At 59.3% G+C, this 21,603-nt stretch overlaps 5 protein-coding genes across 5 annotated transcripts; 2 read left to right on the forward strand and 3 right to left on the reverse strand.

The window, feature by feature from the left end:
- Positions 1-660: 660 nt before the first annotated feature.
- Positions 661-4,985, reverse strand: BDZ90DRAFT_229477 (putative PMA1-H+-transporting P-type ATPase). The gene is made up of 2 exons (XM_025505082.1): positions 4,439-4,985; positions 661-3,784 (listed from the first exon to the last, which is right to left on the reverse strand). Exons 1-2 carry the CDS (start codon positions 4,690-4,692, stop codon positions 1,078-1,080), a joined length of 2,961 nt encoding a protein of 986 aa, XP_025365067.1. The 5' UTR covers positions 4,693-4,985; the 3' UTR covers positions 661-1,077.
- A 1,282-nt stretch (positions 4,986-6,267) lies between these two features.
- BDZ90DRAFT_229480 (hypothetical protein) lies at positions 6,268-7,167 on the forward strand. Its single transcript, XM_025505083.1, has one exon. It carries the CDS (start codon positions 6,522-6,524, stop codon positions 6,711-6,713), a length of 192 nt encoding a protein of 63 aa, XP_025365068.1. The 5' UTR covers positions 6,268-6,521; the 3' UTR covers positions 6,714-7,167.
- Positions 7,168-7,478: 311 nt separating this feature from the next.
- On the reverse strand, positions 7,479-9,918 carry BDZ90DRAFT_225272 (RNA-binding domain-containing protein; the record flags this gene model as incomplete). The annotated part of the gene is made up of 7 exons (XM_025504660.1): positions 7,479-7,581; positions 7,657-7,801; positions 8,147-8,698; positions 8,774-8,934; positions 9,010-9,041; positions 9,658-9,738; positions 9,835-9,918. 7 exons carry the CDS (start codon positions 9,916-9,918, stop codon positions 7,479-7,481), a joined length of 1,158 nt encoding a protein of 385 aa, XP_025365069.1.
- A 153-nt stretch (positions 9,919-10,071) lies between these two features.
- BDZ90DRAFT_229481 (cyclophilin-like protein) lies at positions 10,072-12,063 on the forward strand. Its single transcript, XM_025505084.1, has one exon. It carries the CDS (start codon positions 10,155-10,157, stop codon positions 11,766-11,768), a length of 1,614 nt encoding a protein of 537 aa, XP_025365070.1. The 5' UTR covers positions 10,072-10,154; the 3' UTR covers positions 11,769-12,063.
- BDZ90DRAFT_225274 (hypothetical protein) lies at positions 11,901-21,044 on the reverse strand (the record flags this gene model as incomplete). The annotated part of the gene is made up of 4 exons (XM_025504661.1): positions 11,901-20,063; positions 20,232-20,382; positions 20,433-20,747; positions 20,839-21,044. 4 exons carry the CDS (start codon positions 21,042-21,044, stop codon positions 11,901-11,903), a joined length of 8,835 nt encoding a protein of 2,944 aa, XP_025365071.1.
- Positions 21,045-21,603: the final 559 nt, after the last annotated feature.

Consider the following 21,603-nt stretch of genomic DNA (forward strand, 5'->3'; position numbering starts at 1 on the left):
CCATAATTTGCCGCCTGCACTCCAATCGTGGGATAGGGTACGGTTGACGGCGGATGGTTTGAAGGGGAAGGAGACGCCTTGCCGTCCGGGACAGGGCGATCTGATTGTTGTCATGCCCCCTTGAGACTTTCGCTTCGAGAGTGGTGCTGTACCTCGTGGGTTGCTTGCTTGCTAGCAGAGGCAGACGAGCTTGAATTGGTGAGAAGAGGGGAAAGTGGTGGATCGGGGTGGAGGGTCCTTGCTTTGTTTGACCACAGCAACTCCAGAGCGCTGAAACCCAAGCTTACTGGCCAACTCGGGCTGCTCAGCATCGCCAGGCGTGCGTGCACTCTGCGCACCGACCTTAGCCATCGCTCTGGCACAGACGGACGTGCGGAGGAGCGAGCAAGAGGGAACGTGGTTGGAATGGAGTGTTGGGTGAGACAGGCAGATGCGTTTGGATGATCGCGAGGTGCGGCGGTGGCGAGGTGGGGTGTAATTGCCCTGTGTGGGAGCAAAGAGAGAGAGCGCGATGCTGAGCGCCCGTCGAGTCGAGATCGAGAGGCAGCTCGGTTTGGAGGGGGGAGCGCGTGGCACGGGCCACACAGCGCTAGCACGGAGAGCCAAAGTGCCCGCCTTCAATCTCGCGCCCACCCACATCACAGCTCTCGGAGGGGAATGCGATGGAACTTTGTACTAGCTTTTTCTATTTCATCTTGAGAAAGATCGAGAGCTACGAGTGCACGAGATGATCTTAACTGAGAAGGAGTTGAGAGGATAGAGAGAAGAGGCGAAAGGGAGGAAGGAGCATCGCCGCACTCTCGGGAGAATCGCCGTCGCGCCTGTGATGTGGAGAAAAGAAGAGGTATTGGAGAGCAGAGTGAAGACGAAGAGATGTAAAAGAATGTGGGGTCCTCGAAAGGATCGATAATGCGGAGTGAGATACACGGGAAAAGATGAGGCAATGACGGCGATTGAGAGTAGGGGGGGAAGAAGGTGAGGCGAAGGGGGGTCGAGAAAAGCAACTTCGACCACACATCGAGCGGCGGCGAAGGTATTCGCCAGCTAGAGCTGCGATGGGTAAGATCAGACGCTGATTTACTCGTCCTCGACCTCCAGCCTTTGCTGGATCGAGTAGACGTCGGGCTTGCCCTCTTCCGCCTTCTCGTGGATGATAGTGAGGCGTTGGATGCTCTGCATGAAGTCCTCGAGCATCTCGTTCTTGACAGACCTCTGACGGCGGCCCAGCCTGTCGAGGGCAGGGATGCGGTTCAAGATGAAGTAGACCAAAGCAATGACAACCGTGACACCGATCGAGTAAGCCCAAACACGGACGACGGTGACGATGTCGGTCCAGCCGCCGTGGGGGGCGGTGATGGGGTTGCGGTTGGGCGCACCAGAGAGCCAGCCGAAGAGACAGAAGATAGTCGCGAGGGCGTCGACGGCAAGGACGGCGCCAACGAGCTGCCACGAGGGGAGAGTGATGTCCGACTCGCCACCGCCGAGACGGGTGACAAAGATGAGCCAGTTCTCGGTGAGGGCGACCTCAAGGTAGAGAATCTCCTGAGTGTTACCGAAGTTCTGGATGATACCGCCGTTGTTGAGGAAGAGGGTACCGCGGATGATCCAGGTGCCGGCAGCAAGAAGAAGACCGAGGATCGTCGAGATGATCCAGATCTTGGGCAGTTGCCACTCGACGGGCTGACGAGCGTGCGGCGCGTTGTCGTAGGCAATGGCAATGGTGGCGACGTCGGCAAAGAGGGCGAGGAAGACGATCAGGTCGACACGAATGACCTCGTCGAGGATGAGGATCGTGAGGACGAGGTAGACTTCGAGATGGAGACAGAGCGAGATACGGTACTGGATGTAGGCCTTCATGCGGTGGAAGATCTGACGAGCGACCTTGATCGAGGTGATGATGGTAGAGAGACCCTCGTCGAGGAAGACGACATCGGCAGCAGAGCGAGCAGCGTCCGAGGCACCCTCGACGGCGATACCACAGTCGGCCTTCTTGAGAGAGGGAGCGTCGTTGACACCGTCACCGGTCATAGCAGTCAAGTGGCCACGGTTCTGGAGCATCTCGACGACCTGGTACTTGTGCTCGGGGAAGACCTCGGCGAAACCGTCGGCAGCCTCGACAAAGTCGTGGATAGCAGAGCCAGCCATGCCGCCGGAGCCAATGAGGCGCTGAGAGTCGTAGACCTTGGTGCCGAGAGCAAGCATCTTGCACGTCTCCTTGGCGATGGCGACGGCGTCACCGGTAAGCATCTTGACGCCGACACCGAGAGTCTGAGCCTCAGCGATGGTAGCGGCCGTGTCAGAGCGAGGAGGGTCGAACATGGGCAGGAGACCGAGGAGCTTCCACTGGCCGTTCTCGTTGATGGCGACACCGAGCGAACGGAAACCACGCGAGGCGAAGTCACCAGCGACCTTGCGGTAGGTGGCGGCAGTCTCCTGGTCGGGGTTGCAGAGCTTGAGAATGGCATTGGGGGCACCCTTGGCGGCGACGTACTGCTTGCCGTCCTTCTCGACCTCGGCAGTGATACGCTTCGAGACGGGGTCGAAGGGGGTGAACTTGTGCGTCTTCCAGCCAGCACCGAGCTCCTCGATGGCGCCGGGGTAGTCCTTGAGCGTCGAGATGGTGACCTTGTCAATGGGGTCGAGCGACTTGACGTTGTGCGACGAGGCAAGAGCAGCGACGGCCATCATGAAGTTGACGTCAACGCCCTCGGAGACAAAGGGCTCGTGGATCGAGAGCTTGTTGGCGGTGAGAGTACCAGTCTTGTCGGAGCAGAGGATGTCGACACCGGCGAGGGACTCAATGGCGGTGAGCTTCTGGACAATGGCCTGACGCTTGGCGAGGTAGGCGGCACCGACGGCCATGGTCGTCGTGGTGACACAGGGGAGACCGACGGGGACACCAATGATAAGGAAGATCAGGGTGTAGACGAGCAAGTTGTTGTCCTTGGGCGTGGCGATACCAGTGTTGCGGAAGAAGCCGCCGATCCAGAAGATGAGGGTGAAGACGACGACGAGAACGAGGAGCGCAGTTCCAATAGAGTCCATGACCTTTTGGAAGTGGCCCTTCTCGTTGCCGCCGAGGACGAGAGCAGCGGTGCGACCGACGAATGTCTGCTTGGCAATGTCCGTGCAGAGGATGTAGGCCTTTCCGCGCTTGCAGCCGGTGGTGTAGAAGACGGTGTCACCAATGTGCTTGTCGACGGCGAGAGACTCTCCAGTGATGGCAGACTGGTCGCAAGCAATGATGGCAGGTCCCTTGTCGACACCGGCGTCATCGTCCTCGTCCTCGCCAGCACCCTTGTGCTTGGAGGCCTCCATCTTCTCACGGATAGCGTTGGCCTGGCTCATGTCCTTGTCGTCGTAGTCAGCGAGGAGGCGACCGTCACAGGGGATCGTCTTGCCGTCCTCGACGATGACGATGTCTCCGGGAACGAGCTCGCGGGCCTCGACCTCGTGCTCTTGGCCGTCACGAACAATGGTGGAACGAAGGGCGATACCAGCCTTGAGCTGGGCGACGATGTCTCCGGCTTGCTTCTCCTGGTACCATCCGACGAAGGCGTTGAGCAACAGAATAGCGATAATGACACCGAAGTCGATCCAGTCACGAAGACCACCAGCGAGGGCGACGGCGAGCTCCATGGTGTAGAGAATGGGACCCTTGAAGAAACCAAAGAACTTGATGATGAGGTTCTCGTGAGGAGACTCAAGCTCGTTGTAACCAAATTGCTGGCGACGCTTGGCGACGTCGCTCTCCGAGATACCGTGGGTCATGTCGGTCTCGAGCCTGCGGAAGAGCGTGAGAGGAGCGACGTCATGGTGAGCATGCTGTGCAGAGTGGTAGGAGAGCAGATGGAGGAGCACAGAGGAGCAGGGGAATCGCTCGCTCGCTCTTCGACATAGTGGTAGCGAGAAGGTGGGCGAGCGAGTCGTGGCAAGTCGTGGTATCGACGACGAGGGGTTGGTAGCGTTGGCGCACGCTGCGTGCTGCGAGCTAGCGTGCTGCACAGTAGACGTTGCCAAGCACAGGCATTGCTGCCTCGCTCGCTGCCCCCGCCCCTGTGTCACTTTTCTGTCGCGCGCGGAAGGTGCACAGGGGCGCAGAGGCACTAGGCCTGTGTCGCCGCCAAAACAAGCATCAGAGCCCGCGGCCCCGCCGCCGCCGCCGCCCCAGCCAGCAGCTGCCGGCGAGCCAAGCCAGATTGCAGCATCGAGCCAACGAGCCGGCCAGGACAGCGACGAGCGACGAAAGATGACCAGGGACGGGACAGCGAGATACGAGATACAAAGAGCGTCGTGGTGGCGGTGGCGATGACGGAGACGACGAAGAGCATGGACAGAAAACTGATCGCACGCTCGTCGTCGTCGTCGCTGCTGCCAACGCCGCGGCCACCGCCGCAAAAAGATTGGAAATCACATCTCTGATAGCATGCCTACTCACCAGCTGGCAGGGACCTTGGCCGCTACAGTCTCCTCCTCGCCTTCCTTGTTGACGCGAACCTCCCTCGTCTTCCACGGGGTGAGGAGGGAGCGCTTCTTGACAATCTTGGAGCCATCGTTGCCCTCCTCGTCACCCGTGCTGCGCTTCTGAGCGCGGATGAACTCGATGAGGGTGCCATACTCGTCGTTGGCAGCGCCAGCCTCCTCGTGCTTGGAGTGCTGCAGCTCAGGCTGAGTGCCTGATGAGTCGGACATCTTTGCTGCGTGTGGGAAGTGATGCAAAGGTGTTGATTGTGTGTGTGTCGACGACGCTCGCTGCGTTTGCAATCAGAGCTGCTCTACTTGTAGGAGCGCTGCGATGTTATTGGTGGTGTCGCTATCTTGGAAGCGCGCACGGCGATGGAGAAGAGGAAGAGGGGTGGGGGGGAATGAAGAGGAGGGAGGAGGAAAAGGGGGGTTAGTGATGTCGGCTGGTGGTAGGGGGACGGGTGGTAGGGAAAGAAAGACAAGAAGCTTTCGTCGTCTTGACGGTTCCTTGAGAGGGCGAGCGGCGGGGGGAAGAGGGGGGGCGGGTCGAGGCGAGGATTGTCTCGGCTTTTTCGCTGGGCGCCCCCTAAGTCTCCTTTTGTAGCGAGGGCCAAAAGCGCAGGGCGCGGACGGCAGGCAGGCAGGCAGGCATCCAGGCAGGCAACGTAGAAGAAGAGTCGCCGGAATTGACCTTGCGCACGCACACACTCTACACACCCACACGCGGACGCAAAGCTGGTGTGTGTTCAGTCGACGGCAGGCGGCAACAACGGCAACGAACGGCGGGCAGAGGGCTCCGAGGCGGCGAGGCAGGCGACCAAACGAAACGAGTGTGTGTACGAAACGAGGCTGATCTTCGCGGCTTGGCTGCTGCTGCAGATCTCCCACCTCGCAATCAAAACAGACCAGCAAGCCAACCCGGGTTCGATTGATACGCTTGCTGCTGCGATGACGAATGCCACGCTTGACGCTCAACGCTCAACGCTCGACGCTCGACGCTTCGAGCTCTTGCGCTAAGGTGCCGACTAAGTCTAGCCTTGTGTTGGAGGCCACAGGCTCGCCCGACTGTCGCTTGCCTGCCTCGAGGCGCTCAGAAGACTTCTTCTCGAGGCGCTGCCGCATCGTAGATGCTCGTCGAGGGGACGACGCCCATTCGTCTCGCCCGGCTCAGACTGCCTGGCTGCGTACGGCGACGACGGGATGCGGAGACGGGGCCAGGGCCATGGCGTGGCGGCGGCGGCGTGGCAACTAAGCAGCGCGGCAGCAAAATGCCGCGACCGACTTTGCCCTCTGTACGAAACCAGCGTCTTTCTAGGCACTGAATCAGAACGATGCAGTCACTCGCAGCCTCGCAGATGGCGGCGCCCATGACTCTCGCACGTCGCCGTGTCGGTGCCCATCGGCCTGACCATCGTCGGCGGCATTGCAAAATGGTACAGTTAATTCATCCTCGGTCGTTGACGAGGGTAAAGTTTCTCGGCAGAAGAACGGAGGACCGGGGCGCTGAGATGGATCCGGCCTAAAGGTTTGAGGCAGCCACACTCAAGCTCGCGAGTCGTGAGGCTGATCAGGGTCATCAGGTCCAGACGTTCGCGGTTCGCGACATCTCAGGGCGACGCGAGCGGTGGCAGCAGGCAGCGGCAAGTACGATCCTCATGTCGTCATGCTGGAAGCAGCGCCTCACGGAACGAAAGCCACTCCCAGACGATGGGCCGACCTACGGCATCTGCTTGTCACTACTGCTTGGTCGTGTGGGTGTCGTGACTTTTGTTTGCCTGATGTCCGAACAAAATCGACAACGACGAGTCTTCGCCGACACGCACACACACACAAAACTTGTTTTAGCTGCTTCAGACGGGGGCGTAGGTACGACGGCAGCAAGGATGCGCTGCTTGGACTCAGAAGCTCGACTCGACGACTCGCCTCGCCCCCTGCCCTTCACGCATGCAGTCCCGGACTTGACGTCGCGCTGCCGCAAGCGTAAACGCCTTCTGCGCCTCGAGCCTCGAGCCTCGACCATGGTATCCCTCCGCCGTCGCCGCATATTCCACGCAGCAATGAGCGAGATCGGCAGATCCCACGACGTACTCGCCCTGATGCTCGTCGCTGCTTGTGGCTCGCTCTCTATCTGCAACGCCCTGTACCTGTTCCCGAGCCGACAGAAGCCCTGTGCCGCGCCTGACGTCGTGCTCGTGCAACGTCCTCCTATGCAACCCGTCCCTCCGACCCGCATGAGCTTTGATCAGTGATGAATGGGAGGCGTCGCAGCGTCGACGTCGGTCTGCCGGGGCCCACATCAAACGCGCACAACGTAGCAAAGGTCGCACGACGAAGCGCGGCATCTTCGTCTTCGCCCTGCGGCGGCATCTCTTATCGGGCGAAGCCACCAAAGCCAGAGCCCAAAGGCTTGCCGTTGAGAAGCGCCTCTTCGTGTGCGGGGCCCTTTCTTTGATGACCACTCGACGTTGACACTCAAAGTTCTCACATGTCGCCATGCCCTTTGCCCACGAGTTTGAGATTACATTGCGGCGAGTCGTGAAGCTCGTAATGCCGAAACAAGTGAGCGCTTGGCGTAGCAGGCCTTGACCTGACCTCACAAAGACCTCGTCACGGTTCATGGCGTGAGGAAGACATTCGCGAGTGACCGCCAAGCTCAAGGATGAATGAACGACGAGTCCGCTCATCGTAGCGATGAATGTGCGGCGAAATGCGAAGCCATCGCTCGCTCGCTCGCCCGTCCCACCCACATCTCCATACCCCGCCCCCACCACACTGCCGCTGCTGCCAATGCCAAGCATCCAACGTCTCCAAGCAAGGATCACTCGGACGCGTGCCCTCCCGCTGTTCTCCAAGCGATCATTCATAATCTCGACGAGAATCTCTATTTGGAACATCCAGTTTGCTATTCTCGCAACCCCTCATTGTAAACAACGCTCGCTTCCACCCGATCGTCTTGGCGCTCCCCGTCGTATCTTCCCCTCGCGTGCTTCGCCTTTCTCTAGTGTCGTTCTTGGCTATGATCCAAATTTTGCTGCTGCCTTCACGAATGGCGATAGGAGAATCAATGAGACGCCGCCGCTTGACTCTCGCACGCTCGAAGCTTGGCCGAATGGGGGCCTGGAATGGCCAAGAGGTGGTGCTCAACTCAGCAATGCTTGCCGCGGTGCGCTCGTCACGCCATTCATCACAGACCTCTTCCAGGTGCACGTGTGCTCAATCTGATCATCCTTGTCGTCGCTGCCGTACAGGTTCGTTTCGGGTGAGCCTCGCGACGTCTGCTGTCGAGATTGTCTCTTCGTCACCTCTGGCAGTCGCTGCTGCTTCATCATCTTGCGGGCTTGCCGGCCGCCGTGAGCACGCCCCGTCCCAGTCGCAACATGGCAAGACTTGAGCTGCGGAAGTCAAAGTTGATCGTCTCGCAGTCGCCTTGCCTTTGCACCTGTTCAGACGGGTTCTAGCACGCGGGCAAGATGCGCAGCTCTCTGCGTCTGTCTTGACGACGTGCCCACTCTCAGCTCATTCAGCCTTCTCGCAGTGAGACGTTGGATTTCTGCTCAAGGGCCGGGCCAGATAGATAGGGACAGAGAAGTGCGCGGGAGGCTGCGCGAGGGGCAGAGTCATACATAAATGCTCATCAAGGCTGGCTGACCGATCTTTTGGCTGCCACACTAGTCGCGCTCACGGCGAGGAGGCGGGCTACGGTCACGGTCGTCACGCCTGCGCACATCATCGTCGCTCCTGCGGCGAGGGGGAGGCGAGAAGTCTCGGTCCCTAGGGTCACCGCCGCGCGGAGGAGGAGGGCCATAGCGGTCACGGTCGTCTCGGTGATGAGGAGGAGGGCCGTAGCGGTCATCGTACCCACCTCCGTACCCCCCACGAGGTCCAGGACCGCCGCGGGGAGGAGGCGGCCCGTATGGGTCGCCATAGGGGCTGCCGTAGTCGCGGGGAGGGGGAGGTCCTCCAGGTCCCATGGCTCCACGCCCGGACATGGGCGGGGGAGGGGGGCCTTCGGGGGCGGGGTCGGCGCGAAGCTTACTGCCGCGCAGCTCGAGGCCTTCGATCTTGTCAAGAGCGCGCTCCATGTCGTCGCGGTTCGAGTACTCGAGGATACCTTCGTCTGGGCGGGTGGGGTCGACGTCGGCGAAGGAGATTTGACCACACTCGCGGCCGATGTCCTTGAGATCTTGCCAGCTTGTGTTAGGAGGCAGGTTAGAGATAATCACGCGGTGGTTGCCTGCGTTGCGCGCGAGGGAATGAAGATGAGCTCGAGTGTTCGGCGTCTTTTCGACCGTCGCACGCGCCCACTCACCTCGGCGGATGCGAGGAGCAGGACGCCCGTAGCCAGGAGGAGGGCCATAGCCGTAGGGGTCAGGGTAGCCAGGAGGACCGTAGCCGGGGTAGCCTCCACGGGGAGGGTAGCCGTAGGGGTCGCGAGAGCGGCGGTTGTCCTTGGCCATCTGAACGAGAATCCTGCGAGGAAAGGAGGGCAGAGGCTCGTCAGAGGGAGTGCTGTGGGTACGACGACCCGATTCGTGCCGTACTCACTTGTTGCCGAGGAGGTCGGCGCCGTCGCAATTCTGAGGACAGGGCAGTGGCAAGAGGTAGAGAGGTTGCGGCCGATGGTGTGAGCGTCAGTCGAATGAGAATGATGAGTAAAGGCGACCATTGAGTGCTTGCGATCCCCTTCGTGCCTTCCTCCAGTGGGGTGGAGCCGGCTGCGTGTGATGAAGTACGAGCTTCGATCCACGCAGAGCCGCTGACCTTCAACCGCATCCTTCGAGTCCGTCCGATATGCTTTTAAGAGGAATCGATAGCTAAATCGTCCAAGGCATCCAGTCTTGCACCATAAACAGAATGCCAGACCAAGATGCGCCAGAGATCCTCCTGCCACCAGGGATCATCACGAATGGAAGAGAAAAGCGAAGCTGGGCCAGACTCGACAAACCAGATGGATGCCCATCTTGAGCTGGCCCACCGGAGGACCGCCGAGGAAGCAGATGCCACAAGCAGACCGACGTTGAAAGCGGTACCGGGCCTCAGATCCTAGCCTGGCCTAAGGCTTGCCCTGCATTGGCAACCAGCATCCACAAGCGCAGACTGAGGAGGGGACGGTCCGATCCAGATCACGAGAGCGGGCAAGAGTGCAGAGAGATGGGAAGAGAGAATTGTAGAGCCTCATGAAGGCAAACGTACCTTGACGACGTCTTCAGCGTCACGCGGGTCTTCGAACTCGCAGAAGCCATAGGCTCCCATGAGCTTGACATCGAGGACTCGCTGCGCGGTTGCAAGGAAGAGGAAGTGGGATGCGGAGGATAAATGGTCAGCGACGCAATCGCGGGATGCAGACGGCAGAGTAGTGGTGTCACGCACCCCGTAGCCCTTGAAGAGCTCGTCGATGTCGCTCCTGCGGACATCCTGGGGCAGCTTGCCAATGTAGACGCGCGAGCTTGCCATGATGAAGGTGGATGGATATGGTGTGGAAGGAAGAAGCGCGAGCCCAGTCCAGGCAAGAGCTCCACGCGTGATCAGCACACCACGGCAGGGCGGAGGCTGATTGGCGGTGGCCCCGGCGCGGCACAAGAGCTGCGCTTTTCGTTCTTCCGGAGGCAATCAAGCAACCAACCAATACCACTCCAGGCAAGGCCATAAAGACATCAAGACCAAGAAGTGGAGTATCCGCCGCCGCCGCGATGAGCGTGCTCCTCGAGACGAGCGCAGGTGACATCGTCATCGACCTCGACGTCGATCAGGCGCCCAAGGCGTGCCTTAACTTCCTCAAGCTGTGCAAGCTCTATCGCTACAACTATTGCGCCTTCTTCAGTGTCCAAAAGAACTTCCTCGCACAGACTGGGGACCCGACCTCTACGGGCAAAGGCGGAGTCTCGATATGGAACCTCTTGCCAACAGCATCACCTGACTATCTGGCCTCGCCGTACTTCAAGCCAGAGCGATCACGGCACCTCAACCATCGGCAGAAAGGCACCGTCTCCATGGCGCTCTCTCAGCCATCAGGTAGCAGGCGTTTAGCTGATAACGATGATGATGATGATGATGATAGCGAGTCTTCAGATCTCGTAGCCGGCTCCCAATTCTTCATCACCCTCGCCGACTCTATCGACTACCTCGATGGCAAGCATGCTCCATTTGGCACCGTCGTCGAGGGCCAAGAATCAGGTGGAGCCCTCGACAAGATCAACTCGGCGTTCGTGGACGACTCGCATCGCCCGCTCAAGGACATCCGGATCCGTCGAGTCCACGTCCTCGACGACCCATTCGATGACCCAGTCGGCCTCTCGCCTCCCTCGCGCACTCCATCACCCACACCAGAGCAGTTTGCCTCCATCCGCCTCGGCGATGGCGAAGATGTCGAGGACGCTGATGGCGAGGACGGTGGACTAACGGCCGAGCAAAAGGAAGAAGCCCGCAGAAAAGCCGACTCATCCGCTGCTGCCTTGACGTTGGAGATGGTGGGAGATCTTCCTTTCGCTGAGGTACGCCCGCCAGAGAACATCCTCTTCGTCTGCAAGCTCAACCCTGTCACTCGCTCCGAAGACCTCGAGCTCATCTTCAGCCGATTCGGAAAGGTCCTCTCTTGCGAAGTAGTCAAGGACAAGCGCACGGGCGACTCGCTACAGTACGCTTTCGTCGAGTTTGACGAGAAGGAGAGCGCGGAGCAGGCCTACTTCAAGATGGATGCCGTGCTGATCGATAATGCGAGGATCAGGGTGGATTTCAGTCAGAGTGTGAGCAAACTGGCGGGCAGGTGGAATCAATCTAGGGTAGGCGCTGGTAAAAGGTTGCCTCCTTGGGCAGAGGCTAGGTCACAGTCACCGCCGAGTAGCAGCAGGGGAGGAGGTCAGCGAGGTCCGCCGCCCACTTCATATGAGCCTTCCTCGTCGATGCATGGCAGCAGAGGTCTCGTCTTTGATGACGCCGAGATGACACGACGACCTCCACCTTCTCGCGAGCGTGATCCGAAATCGCGGTATGACGACCGTAGGCGAGGGGATGCCGGGAGGCGCTACGATGATGATCGTAGACGCAACGAAGGAAGGAGAAGATCACCACCACCTTATGATCACCGCCGTCGGGCAACAGATGACTCTCGTGGCTACTCTTCAGGGCGCGATGACCATCGACCGTACGAGAGGCGTGGCCGGGACGCGGGAAGAGAGAGGCACGGCGGAGAGTCCTCGCGCTACGAGGATGGTCGAGACAGACGGCGAGATGATGGGTATCGCGAGGGGGACAGGTACACGGACAGAGAACGCGCTCGTCATCGAGAGCGCAGTCCGGGAGGATAATGCACATAATGCAAGGAGCGAGCATCACCAATTTCATGACGGACGTACAATGACAACATGCATCCCCAAATAGACATCACTGCGAGCGCTCACTCTCCTTTCATGATTCTTGGCCCCCCTCGTGTACACCCTTCACGCGTACCCCTTTCTGTAGAAGAATGACCTTCTCTTGTTACTGCCCCCGGGAGTACTGCTCCCTCCCACTCTCCCTGCAGGAGAGTAGCCGGATCCATTGCTTCCGTACGACGCCTCGTCGTCCACAGTTGACCTCTGTCCAGCATCTTCCATCGGGACACCTCTTCCTCGTATCGCTCCTGTAAGTCCACCACCCGTCGTCCAAGTCGAGGATGAAGCAAGACTGGGTGTATCGTCAGTCGAATAATCCATGGGAAAGGCGTCGGTCGAGACGGAGCCTGGCAGCAAAGGCCGCTGTCTGGTCCTACTGCTTGCTACCATCGAACCGTTGGGGGCATGACTGCCGCCATGACCGTTGCGGTGGCTCATTGGATCAGCGCGAGGCGTCTCGTTCGAGCTCCAAGCGCCTCCACTGCTCGCCAGTGTCTCCATCGTGCCCGCAAGCTCCTCATCATCCTCTTCGTCCTCCTCATACTCCGAGTCTGGGTCTTCATCGATGTCGTATGGTCGTGCGCTGCCGTTGCCGTTGATGGCAAGGCCATGTGCTGAGACCTCCCCAGGTATCGAGATGCTGCTACTACTTCCCTCCCCGGCATGAGCATGATGCCCGAGGTGCTGACCGGATTGCAAGGCGTAGAGCGACCCGTTGGCCATGCTGCCCGCACCCGATGCCAGACGTCTGGCTCCGTTGTTAGCGCCTGGTGTCGAGGGACTACCCGTTTCGCCACCGCCATCTTCATCCGTGAAGAAGGCAGAAAGGTCATGCAGCTGCGACACAATATCTCCCAAGCTTGCCAAGTTATCGCCACCTCCGCCTGCTGCAAAGGGCTCCCCATTTGCGTCCACGCCGCCAACGGTGACACCGCCTACGCTCCCTCCTCCGATGCTCTGATCACCTCCAGCAGCATAGAAGTCGTCCTCATTGACAAAGTCTACGATGCTCAGCGGCGAGACGTCGAGCGTCAGCTCGCACGTTTTGAACACGGCCTGGATATTGATGCGCGTCCTCGACGTCAACTCTTGCGGGTTCGCCACCGCCCACCCGCTATCGTCCGGTGTGCCAAAGATGGAGGCATCGCTCCCCTGCTCCCTGCGTCTATTGGGTCGCCCCCACTGCAGGCTCATGCGCAGAATCTGATTCGCGGTAGGCCCACCGTGGATGGTTATGGGCTCGTCGAGCACTTCGAGAGCTTGTGCTGCAAGCGGGGTGGAGAGAAGCCGCAAGAGGGGCATGAGCAGCTCGGAGCCTAAGCTGGCGAAGGCGGGAGATCGCGTATCGATGGCTTGAAAGAAAATTTTGAGCACTTGCATCGTGTTGCTGCGCAGCCACTCGTGCTGGTTGAGGGTGAGTCCGAGTAGATTGACAGCTAGCTGCGGACCTAAACGCGGGAGATAATGGGTACGAATCGAGTTGACTGCCTGGCGAGTCATGTCGTCTTTCGTCCTGAAGCGTGACCTGGCGATCGAGGTTGCAACACGAGCAATGTCGGCGCGCCCCTCGGCTTCGCACAGCACGGCAATGTCTTCGGCAAGCTCCAACACGGCAGGATCCTTGACCGTAGCGTCGGACGCTTGAAGGAACCACGGCAGAGCGCTGACTAGTAGGAAGGCAATGCGGTCCGGCGAAGCATCAACGAGGTCGCTATTGTGGATCTTGGCTACGCGCATCAGCACCTTGAACGACGCAGCTGATGTAGCCGACGAGCGCAAACCGCGTAGGACGAGTGGCTGGATGCCGCCAACATCACCGTCCCATCCCTCGGGACACTTGCTCCGTAGCAGATTGATTGTCTCCGTGTCGCCAAGATCCACCTTGTCCAAGAGTCCATCGAGCATCTCAAGAGCAACGCCAAACTCGCGCTCATTGGCCGTGCTGAGGCAGGCGACGGCGGCCCAAAATGCCTGGGCGAAGATGTCCTGCCGATGACGGTCTGTCGACTTGATGAGCGCCGTTAGTGTAGAGAGAATCTCGAGACTGAATGACTGAATATCGATGTTGGGATCGGAGATGGTGTTCGAGAGACGACCGAGCAGATCGGCGAGCATCGTGGGCGTCGCTGGTGGCAGCAAGATCCTGAAGGCTTGGAAGGACCGGCAGGCAATGTGCCGCACTGGGCCTGATGTTGCCCAATAGAGAGCCACGGTCGCCCACTGCTCCCCCAGGCCTGGCGATAGTGGCTGCAAGATTCGCAGCGTCTCGCTGAGTAGGTATCGCATCTTGCGTGGCGTCTTGAACTCGTCCAGAGTGACTTCAAGATCCATGTGGGACCAAAAGTTGGCCGCACCCTTGCTGAAGAGCTGCTCGACCTGTTCTTTTGCCGTCGCAACAGCCTCCCCGCCCATCGCCGCAGCTTTCATCGAGGCTAAGCTGCGCAGCAATTGCTCGAAAGTAGCTACGGCCTGCTCTTGCACGAAGGGAATGACGCTGTCGATCTGCACAAAGATGGCGTGTAGGAGCGTCGGCAGCTTGGCGTTGAGCTGATCTGAGGGCTCGTAGGTGAGCTCGCCTATAAATATGAGGGCCAGCTGGCCCGGGGAGAAGACTTGCTGCTTGGACGACAGGGGCAGGAGGATGTCGAGATTCGCTCTGAAAAGACTGCGATGCGCTGGGGCGCTGGGCTGGACGTTGACCTGATCTCGTGGCACGGGAATGACCGACGTTGGCTCGATGAAAGCGCAGAGCTCGTCAAACATCGGCGGGCCGATGATGGTCTGAGAGAGACACGAGACAACTCGCTTCGCGTGAATGACAAAGGCCGCGCTACGGTAGCACAGCCCCTGCTCGACGAGGAACTTGACGATGGCATTGCTGTTGAAGAAGACCTGGCTCCCCTCTGCCAGGCTGGCCCAGGCGTCTTGAATCTCGAAGTTGTGCTCATCTCCATACTTGACGGTGAGGGAGAGCAGATTGGAGAGGACCAAGAGCGAGCAGTAGGTAATCTCGTTGCCGCCACCGGCTGAGTCTGCACCTTGCAGCAGGTCAATGTCCCTAAGCCAGTCCGGCAGGAGACCGAGCGTCGTCGATCTTCTCGATGAGTCGATGTCGCTCAGACGGGCAGTAGCCTCGCAGACGAAGGCAACCTTGTGCGTACCAAAGTGATGGGCGAGAAAGGCCGAAATATCCCTCTGGGCGCGTAGATAGGTTGCTGGCAACGGGCTGCTTACTCCTACATCGACGTGATGCAGCGACAGCGAAGGTGCTTCCCGTCGAGATGCCCATTCGATCAGCGCGAGAGCCTTGCGGCGAATCGCAACATCTGAGTGACCTAGCTTGGTGAGCGTGAGGACCAGGATGTGGTGCAGTGGGACTTCGATCCTTGCTTGCAGCGGTACCGATCTGTCGACAGCCGTGTCGCAGAAGCAAGCAAAGATGGATCTCGGCGAGGCGAGATTGTCCGCTTCGTGAAAGGCGCTGTCAATCACGGCAGCCAGGAGATTTGCATCTGCGCCATTGTTGATCAGCAAAGAGCGCAGCGCTCTTCGCGCAATACCATGGTTTGTCGGTACTGGGCTCCTGAAGAGACCCTCGAGCCATTCGATGAGCCACGGCGACGTGTAGGGGCTAGGCACGTCTGGTGTTGCGATGGGCCCTTGGCAAAGCGTCGCCATGGCGTCGCTGGCGTGGAAGGACAGCGACTGCGTGTCTTCTCGCAACGATGCAAGAACTGACTCCCTCTGCTTGTCGTCTCGCAGCTGCTCGGCAACGTTGGCCAGCAGTGCTGCCAGCTTGCCTGGTCCATCCTTGGCTGACTGACTGTACGAGTACCACTCTGCGAAGAGGGCGAACATCTTGTGCCTGGTTTCAAACGGAAAGTAGCGATCGCATCCTCCTCTTGGCCACATCCTGCTGTACAGCGATTCGACGACGCCGCAGAAGAAGCGCCTGAGGCGCTGGAGGTCCCAAAAGGACTGCACGTCTCGATGCTCGCTGAGGAGATTGAAGGTATCCTTGATCCAGTTCAGGAGCAGGCTGACGACCGCTTCTTCCGAAAGCGCTTGCTCCGTCATGTGCGAGGACGTCAACTGAACAACGTGACCAAGCGCAGTTCGCAGTCGACCGTGACGGCGAGGGGGCTGAGCGCCGCCCCTGCCCGTTGCGACACGAGACTCAACGAGTTGGGAGCTGACAGCCTGCAGTGTCTCGAGCAGGGTACGGTACAAGTTGACATTGATGTTGCCCAGCGCAACGACTACGGCATCTCTGAACTTGACCTGATCCGAAGCGAGGAAGGGTACTAGCTTCTGAAAGAGGTCGCGAGCCGCGATGACTCGCTCGCCAGAACTGGGGTCACTGCCTTGGCGACGGTGTGAGACAGCGCCTCTTGAGCCTTCCGTGGAGGTCGTGGAGGTGCACAGAGCCAAAATGTAGAACTTCCAGTGCTCAGCCATCAACGTCTGATCAGCTGCTGAGCCACCTCCCTGCGGGGCAGACGCCAAGCCGCCCGACAATGATGATGATGTCGGCATCGTCTTCGTAGTTGATCCTCCGCCTGCGCCCATCGTTGTGGCAGCGCGAGGAACGAGACCCGCAGCAGTTGCGACGGCTGCGTCCATGCTAAGAACTCTGTTCGTGACATGCGAGCGGAAGACGGCGACCGTCGTTGGAAAGTGGTCAAGACACATCCGCAATAGGCCGGGAAGGACGTGCTGCCAGAGCGAATGTTCAATGACGAAATCGCTCTCTGCTAAGTCGCTCAAAGGGTGATTGCTGTTCGACCTTGTCCACTCCTGCACTCGTTGCCTCTGCTCAGCGGAGAGCTGTGGATCGTCCACATTGCAAAATTCACGGCAGGGCAGGTCGAGGAGGTGGATAATGCGAGCCGGCTCCGCTGCCGAGGGCGGGCGACCGCCACTTCCTGGCGTCTGAAAGGCTTCGTCGAGGACGGCAACAAGGCGCAGAATGCTTATGGCTTGCCGCCTGAGATGACGGTAGCCCGAACAGAGCAGCAGCAGTCCGTAGGCTTCCACCTCGTCAGTGATGGCCCACGCGCTCGTCCTCTCCATCTTGGCGTCCACGCCGCTCTGTTCGTCTGTCTTGCTCGCCCTGAGTTGGCCAAGCCAGATGTTCAAGAACTCCGTCCAGAGTCGTAGCGCCGCCTCGACCTTGGGGAGGAGAGCGATCTGGTGAGGATGTGTCTCCCAGAATAGCGATTCTGCACGGAAGATGTGGCGACCAAAGCCAGAGACGACGGCTCCTGCACCTCCTTTACGCTGTCGTGCGATACGCCTCAGTGCTTGCGAGGCTGCCTCGCCGAGTTGAGGATCGCCGCTCCAGTGTGCCTTGAAGAGACAGGATAGGACGCTTGCAAATGGGATGCTTGAGCTGAGACAGCGAGGCCATGAGTCAAAGCAGGCCCTGAGGAGATCCATGTACGGCTGCTGATCGCGAGCGTAGGCAACGGATAGCTTGCTGCGAGGATGGCTGCGGATCAAGTTGCGCTCGTGGTCGATGAGGCTGCCGTTCTGAGCCACATTATGGGTACGCATGACGATGACGCTCTCGTCAAAGACGGTCGATGTACCAACTTGGTGGTCGCAGATGAGAGCAATCTTGCCGATGAGATCATTGAACTTTGCTTGTGCGTCCGCCGTGTCCGGGCGGGGAAATGTAAAATCGGGAGGCAGCTCATCTCCCACAGCGTCCAGTGCCGTCGTCATGGTATCGGCGATGGGAAATGGCGGAGACTCGGTCTTGACATAGGCCTCGAGGGTTAAGAGGATGGCTCGAATAGCGATGATCATCCTCTGACTCGTGATGATCTCTGGCTGCAGAGAGAGTGTGCTGCCGCTGAGGACGCTGTGACGAAGGAAGTCGAGTACAAGGTCGCGACCGTAGTCAAAGTGGCGATACAGGACCAGATGGACCATATGGATGTGTGGCGCGAGGACTGATTCAGAAGGGAGCACAGTGGATCGCCCAGCAGGAAACCACTGTCGGTAGAAGGAGTCAAGTCTCTTCGTCGTCGTGTTGCTGCTCTCGTGACAGCGGAACATGTAAACCCAAATAAGTCGGAGCGCGGTATTCATGACGATGGGCCTCGAGGGGCGATCTTTGGACCTGCTAACTGCGACGTCTACGCAAGCGATCCAGCCCCAATTCCCAGCTATACCTTGGAGGAACTGCTCTTCCGGCGACGCACACAACGCGGCGACGTAGAGGGAGAAGGCGACGGACCAATATCGAGGCTTGGCTGCCATTGTGGCCGCTCTCGGAGCAATCGTCTCCATAACCTTTGCCCAAGTCGGATGATTGACCTCAGCGGACGCTGCTTTGGCCACCGGCAGGATGAGGTGCGTCAACGTCTCAGCATAGGCTGTTTTGACCCGTTGCCCATGGGCGCCGACAAAGAAGCGTGAGATGGTCTCTAGGAATTCCGCCCCCTCCTCAAAGTGCTCCATAGGGAAGACGGTGATGGTGAGGTGGCGCATACCCTGCACCGCAGTCTCTTGTGCGAGCTCGACATTCTTCGACGGCGGCACCTTGGCGCAATGCTCCAGCATCGAGACGAAGCGGTCGCCGATGCCCATGAAGTACTTGCGAGAAAGCTCACCCAGCAGCTCTGACACTGACTCAAAAGCCTGGCTCTGCATGCTTGAACGAGGTACTCGGCTACGGCTGCAGTTCTGCAGTAGCTCAAAGATGGTCGAAAAGAGCGTATTAACCTCAGCATCTGCAGCAGCGCCCGCTTCGCCTAGCTGCATCTGCTTCGCCACCTCTGACAGACTCCTCGAGAGAAGGTAGGTGGTGGCGAGCGCTTTCCTCCGCATCAACGTAGCGGCGACTTCTCTCACTCCTGGTGGTCCATTGCTGCCTGCGGCCGTCGCCGCTGTATTTCCATAAAGGTGTGCAGCTTCTGACATCGCTCGCCGCACCGTCTCTGCGCCTACGTTTGCATCGAGATGCATCGTGTGCCAGTTGATGAGGCTCTCAAGGACCATCTTGAGGCTGTTGCGGGACACGTGAGCCAAAGAGCCGAGAAGAGTGTCAAATTCGTCGTCGACTCCTGGTCCAAATGATGGCTCCAGCAAAGGTTCCGCTTCTAGCCCATGATCAAGCACCGCCTGGATCTTGACTTGCGTCCGCGAGAGGAAGCGTGACATGAGCACATTGAGTGCATAGTCTGACGGGCTCTGCGGATCGACGCAGCCGATGCCAGTCGGTAGATCCGCAGCCTGCGCTACTCCTGATGGCCCTGCGTCTAACGCTGCTCCCGGCCAATTCGACGATCGGCCGCCGTATAGCATGGCGTCTGTCCCCTGCCAAGCCATTGCCTGAGAAGGTCCGCCAGTATCAAAGCCATCAAAGTAGCCGGCCGCAGTCTCATCCGGCGCTGTCGGGTAAGACGAAGGGAACGCACTCTCCTCGTTGGAGAGAATAGGCGGCATCGGGTTGTTATAGTGCTCCGGAGGGAAGGGAGGTAGCGGCGGCATGTTGTGTAGCTGTTGGCTCCCTGACGAGCTCGCATGGCCCGCTGAGTATTCTGAGAAGAAGGAAGACTGCTGGGCATGATGGCTACGAGCAGAGGGGAGAGGGGCGGCTGGTGTACGGGACGGTCCGGACGAGAGCTCGCTATCATTGCGTTGATGGCCTCCTTTGCGTCGAGTCGGAGTGGCGCTGATCGCATTGTTGCTGCTCGTCGTGCGAGCGAAGGGTCGATGAGATGTAGTAGGGTGCCCGCTGTCAGGAGGGCCCGACAGAGAAGTCGCATGAGTACCGGGCCCGCCGGCTGCAGCCCCACCACCACCTCCTCCTTGTCCCTTGAATGCAGCCTTGAGACTGGCAAATGAGCCCTTGCGGGGGAACGACCAGCCACCTGGACCTCCCTCTTTACGCTGCTGCTGGTTGATCGATGAAGACTCTCCGGAGTCGGCGCTGGTCCCAGACCCGGAGCGGCCATGAGTGAGCCAAGGTCTTGATGGACCTCGAAGATCATCAAAGGAGCCTGTCCGAACAGATTCGCTTCCTGATCCAGCCCCACCACCACCGCCGCCGCCGCCGCCGCCGCCATTACTTCCTGCTCCGCCTCCTGAGGCAAATGGCGGGTTGGGAAGATCGAAGTACTCGTCATCGAGATCTGGGATCGCAATCTGGCCCCCGTCCATACTGCGGGAAAGTGGCGTGACCTCGCCGAGGTACGCAAGCGAGAAGATGGTTTCACGCTACTGAGGACGATGGAGCCTGCGTGGTAGAAGATGATAATGCGAGAGGCATGAGGAGCAATAGCGACAAGGCCGCAAAGCCCGTCTCGCTGTGCAAGGTGGTAAGGAAAGCCAAAGTTGGAGGCCGCGAAGGCACAAATGAGCGGAGACGCGGCAGCGCGGGCTCACAAAGGGTGCGACGCCGCTCATGCACGAGCCGCCCGCGTCGAGGAGGGACAAAGCCAGGCGATGGAAGATGATCAGCATAGGGGGCGATACGACTCGTATGAGCAAAGGATCATTTGGCAATCCGCGAGCGGTGCAGCGCAATGATGCGCTTCTAGAGTAGTATTAACAAATCCGGAGACAATCCTCGCTAGCGACAATCACAGCAGCACGGCGCCGGCAAGGACGAGAAGGAGCGACGCTGCTGTCACGCCTGCCAGACCTTCGAAGCTGCTGGTACGGAGGAACCGGGCGGCAGCGATGGCTGCATTTGAGGATCCACCGCCCATCCTCGTCGCAGAGGGATCTGCGTCTGAAGCTCTGGTGGTGACTAGGCCGAGGCTAACGGTTGACAGGTTCAGGGAAGTCGATGACGAGCTGATGGTGCTTGAGTTGACGGACGACGACGTGTTGATTGCGACTGTCGTCGAAGTGCCATTGATGACTGTTGCAACACTACCAGGACCGACGGGGCCGATGCTACAAGAGTAGAGGAGGAGGAATGGGGAGAGCAGGGATGACTTGTGTCAGTGCATGTTTGACCAGCGCGACGCAGTCGACCGAAGCGTACCTTTGAAAGCTGAATGTTTGAGGGGCGAGTGTCGTGTCTGGGAGTGAGGATGAAGAGGAAGATGCAGAAGAGGAAGACGATCCAGCAGAGGACGACAAGGGGCTGGATGTGGAAGAGACGCTCGATTGTCCATTAGCAACTGAGACGCAGACAGCTGCGACGAGGGCCGCAAGCAAGATGCTGATGAGCCGTGATGACGAGGCCATGATACGATGCTAGCGAGCAAGATGCTGGGAACGAGATGAAGGAGCGAAAGCAAATATGCTCGAGCTGAGAGGATGTGGGAACTAATTGAGCGGTCTAGGAGGGGTGAAGTGTGTGGATCGGTGACAAAATCGAGGCACGTCGCCGCCTGCCGCGCCTCGGACGCTTGTTGCCGTGCAGGTCGAGGAGCTCACGTCGAAGCAATTTCAAGACGCCGCGCTCGTGGCTGACCATGACGTCGACTCTTGCTCTGGAGCTGCCGCCACACCTAGCTAGCGTCACGGGAGGTCCCGAGGAGGGCGAAGAACAACCTCAAATGGAAGGTCCTCACGGCCAAGCCTTGGACCGCGAGTGATCTTCAATCAAGAGGTGGTAGGGACCCAGGGGAACGGCGCCAACGCCGAGTCAAATCGCAACGAAGCCTTGCAGCTCCACAGACCGTGGACCTCTTGGAGCCCATCGTGTCCCGTGACGGATGCGCCTCTGCAGGGTCATTGGCAAGATGGAGCCCCACAAGCGCATTACACACGATGATCGCCAAGAGGGGCCGATGATTCTTCG

The sequence above is a fragment of the Jaminaea rosea genome, assembly GCF_003144245.1.
Source record: "Jaminaea rosea strain MCA 5214 unplaced genomic scaffold BDZ90scaffold_1, whole genome shotgun sequence".
In the NCBI taxonomy this organism is placed as follows: Eukaryota; Fungi; Basidiomycota; class Exobasidiomycetes; order Microstromatales; genus Jaminaea; species Jaminaea rosea.

Bases quoted from the DNA above. Each gene is read 5' to 3' on its own strand.
- BDZ90DRAFT_229477 (XM_025505082.1), bottom strand. From the start codon at position 4,692: ATGTCCGACTCATCAGGCACTCAGCCTGAGCTGCAGCACTCCAAGCAC. The intron at 3,785-4,438 runs GTGAGTAGGCAT...GCTCTTCCGCAG, and splicing joins GCCAAGGTCCCTGCCAGCTG to GCTCGAGACCGACATGACCC.
- BDZ90DRAFT_229480 (XM_025505083.1), top strand. From the start codon at position 6,522: ATGAGCGAGATCGGCAGATCCCACGACGTACTCGCCCTGATGCTCGTC.
- BDZ90DRAFT_229481 (XM_025505084.1), top strand. From the start codon at position 10,155: ATGAGCGTGCTCCTCGAGACGAGCGCAGGTGACATCGTCATCGACCTC.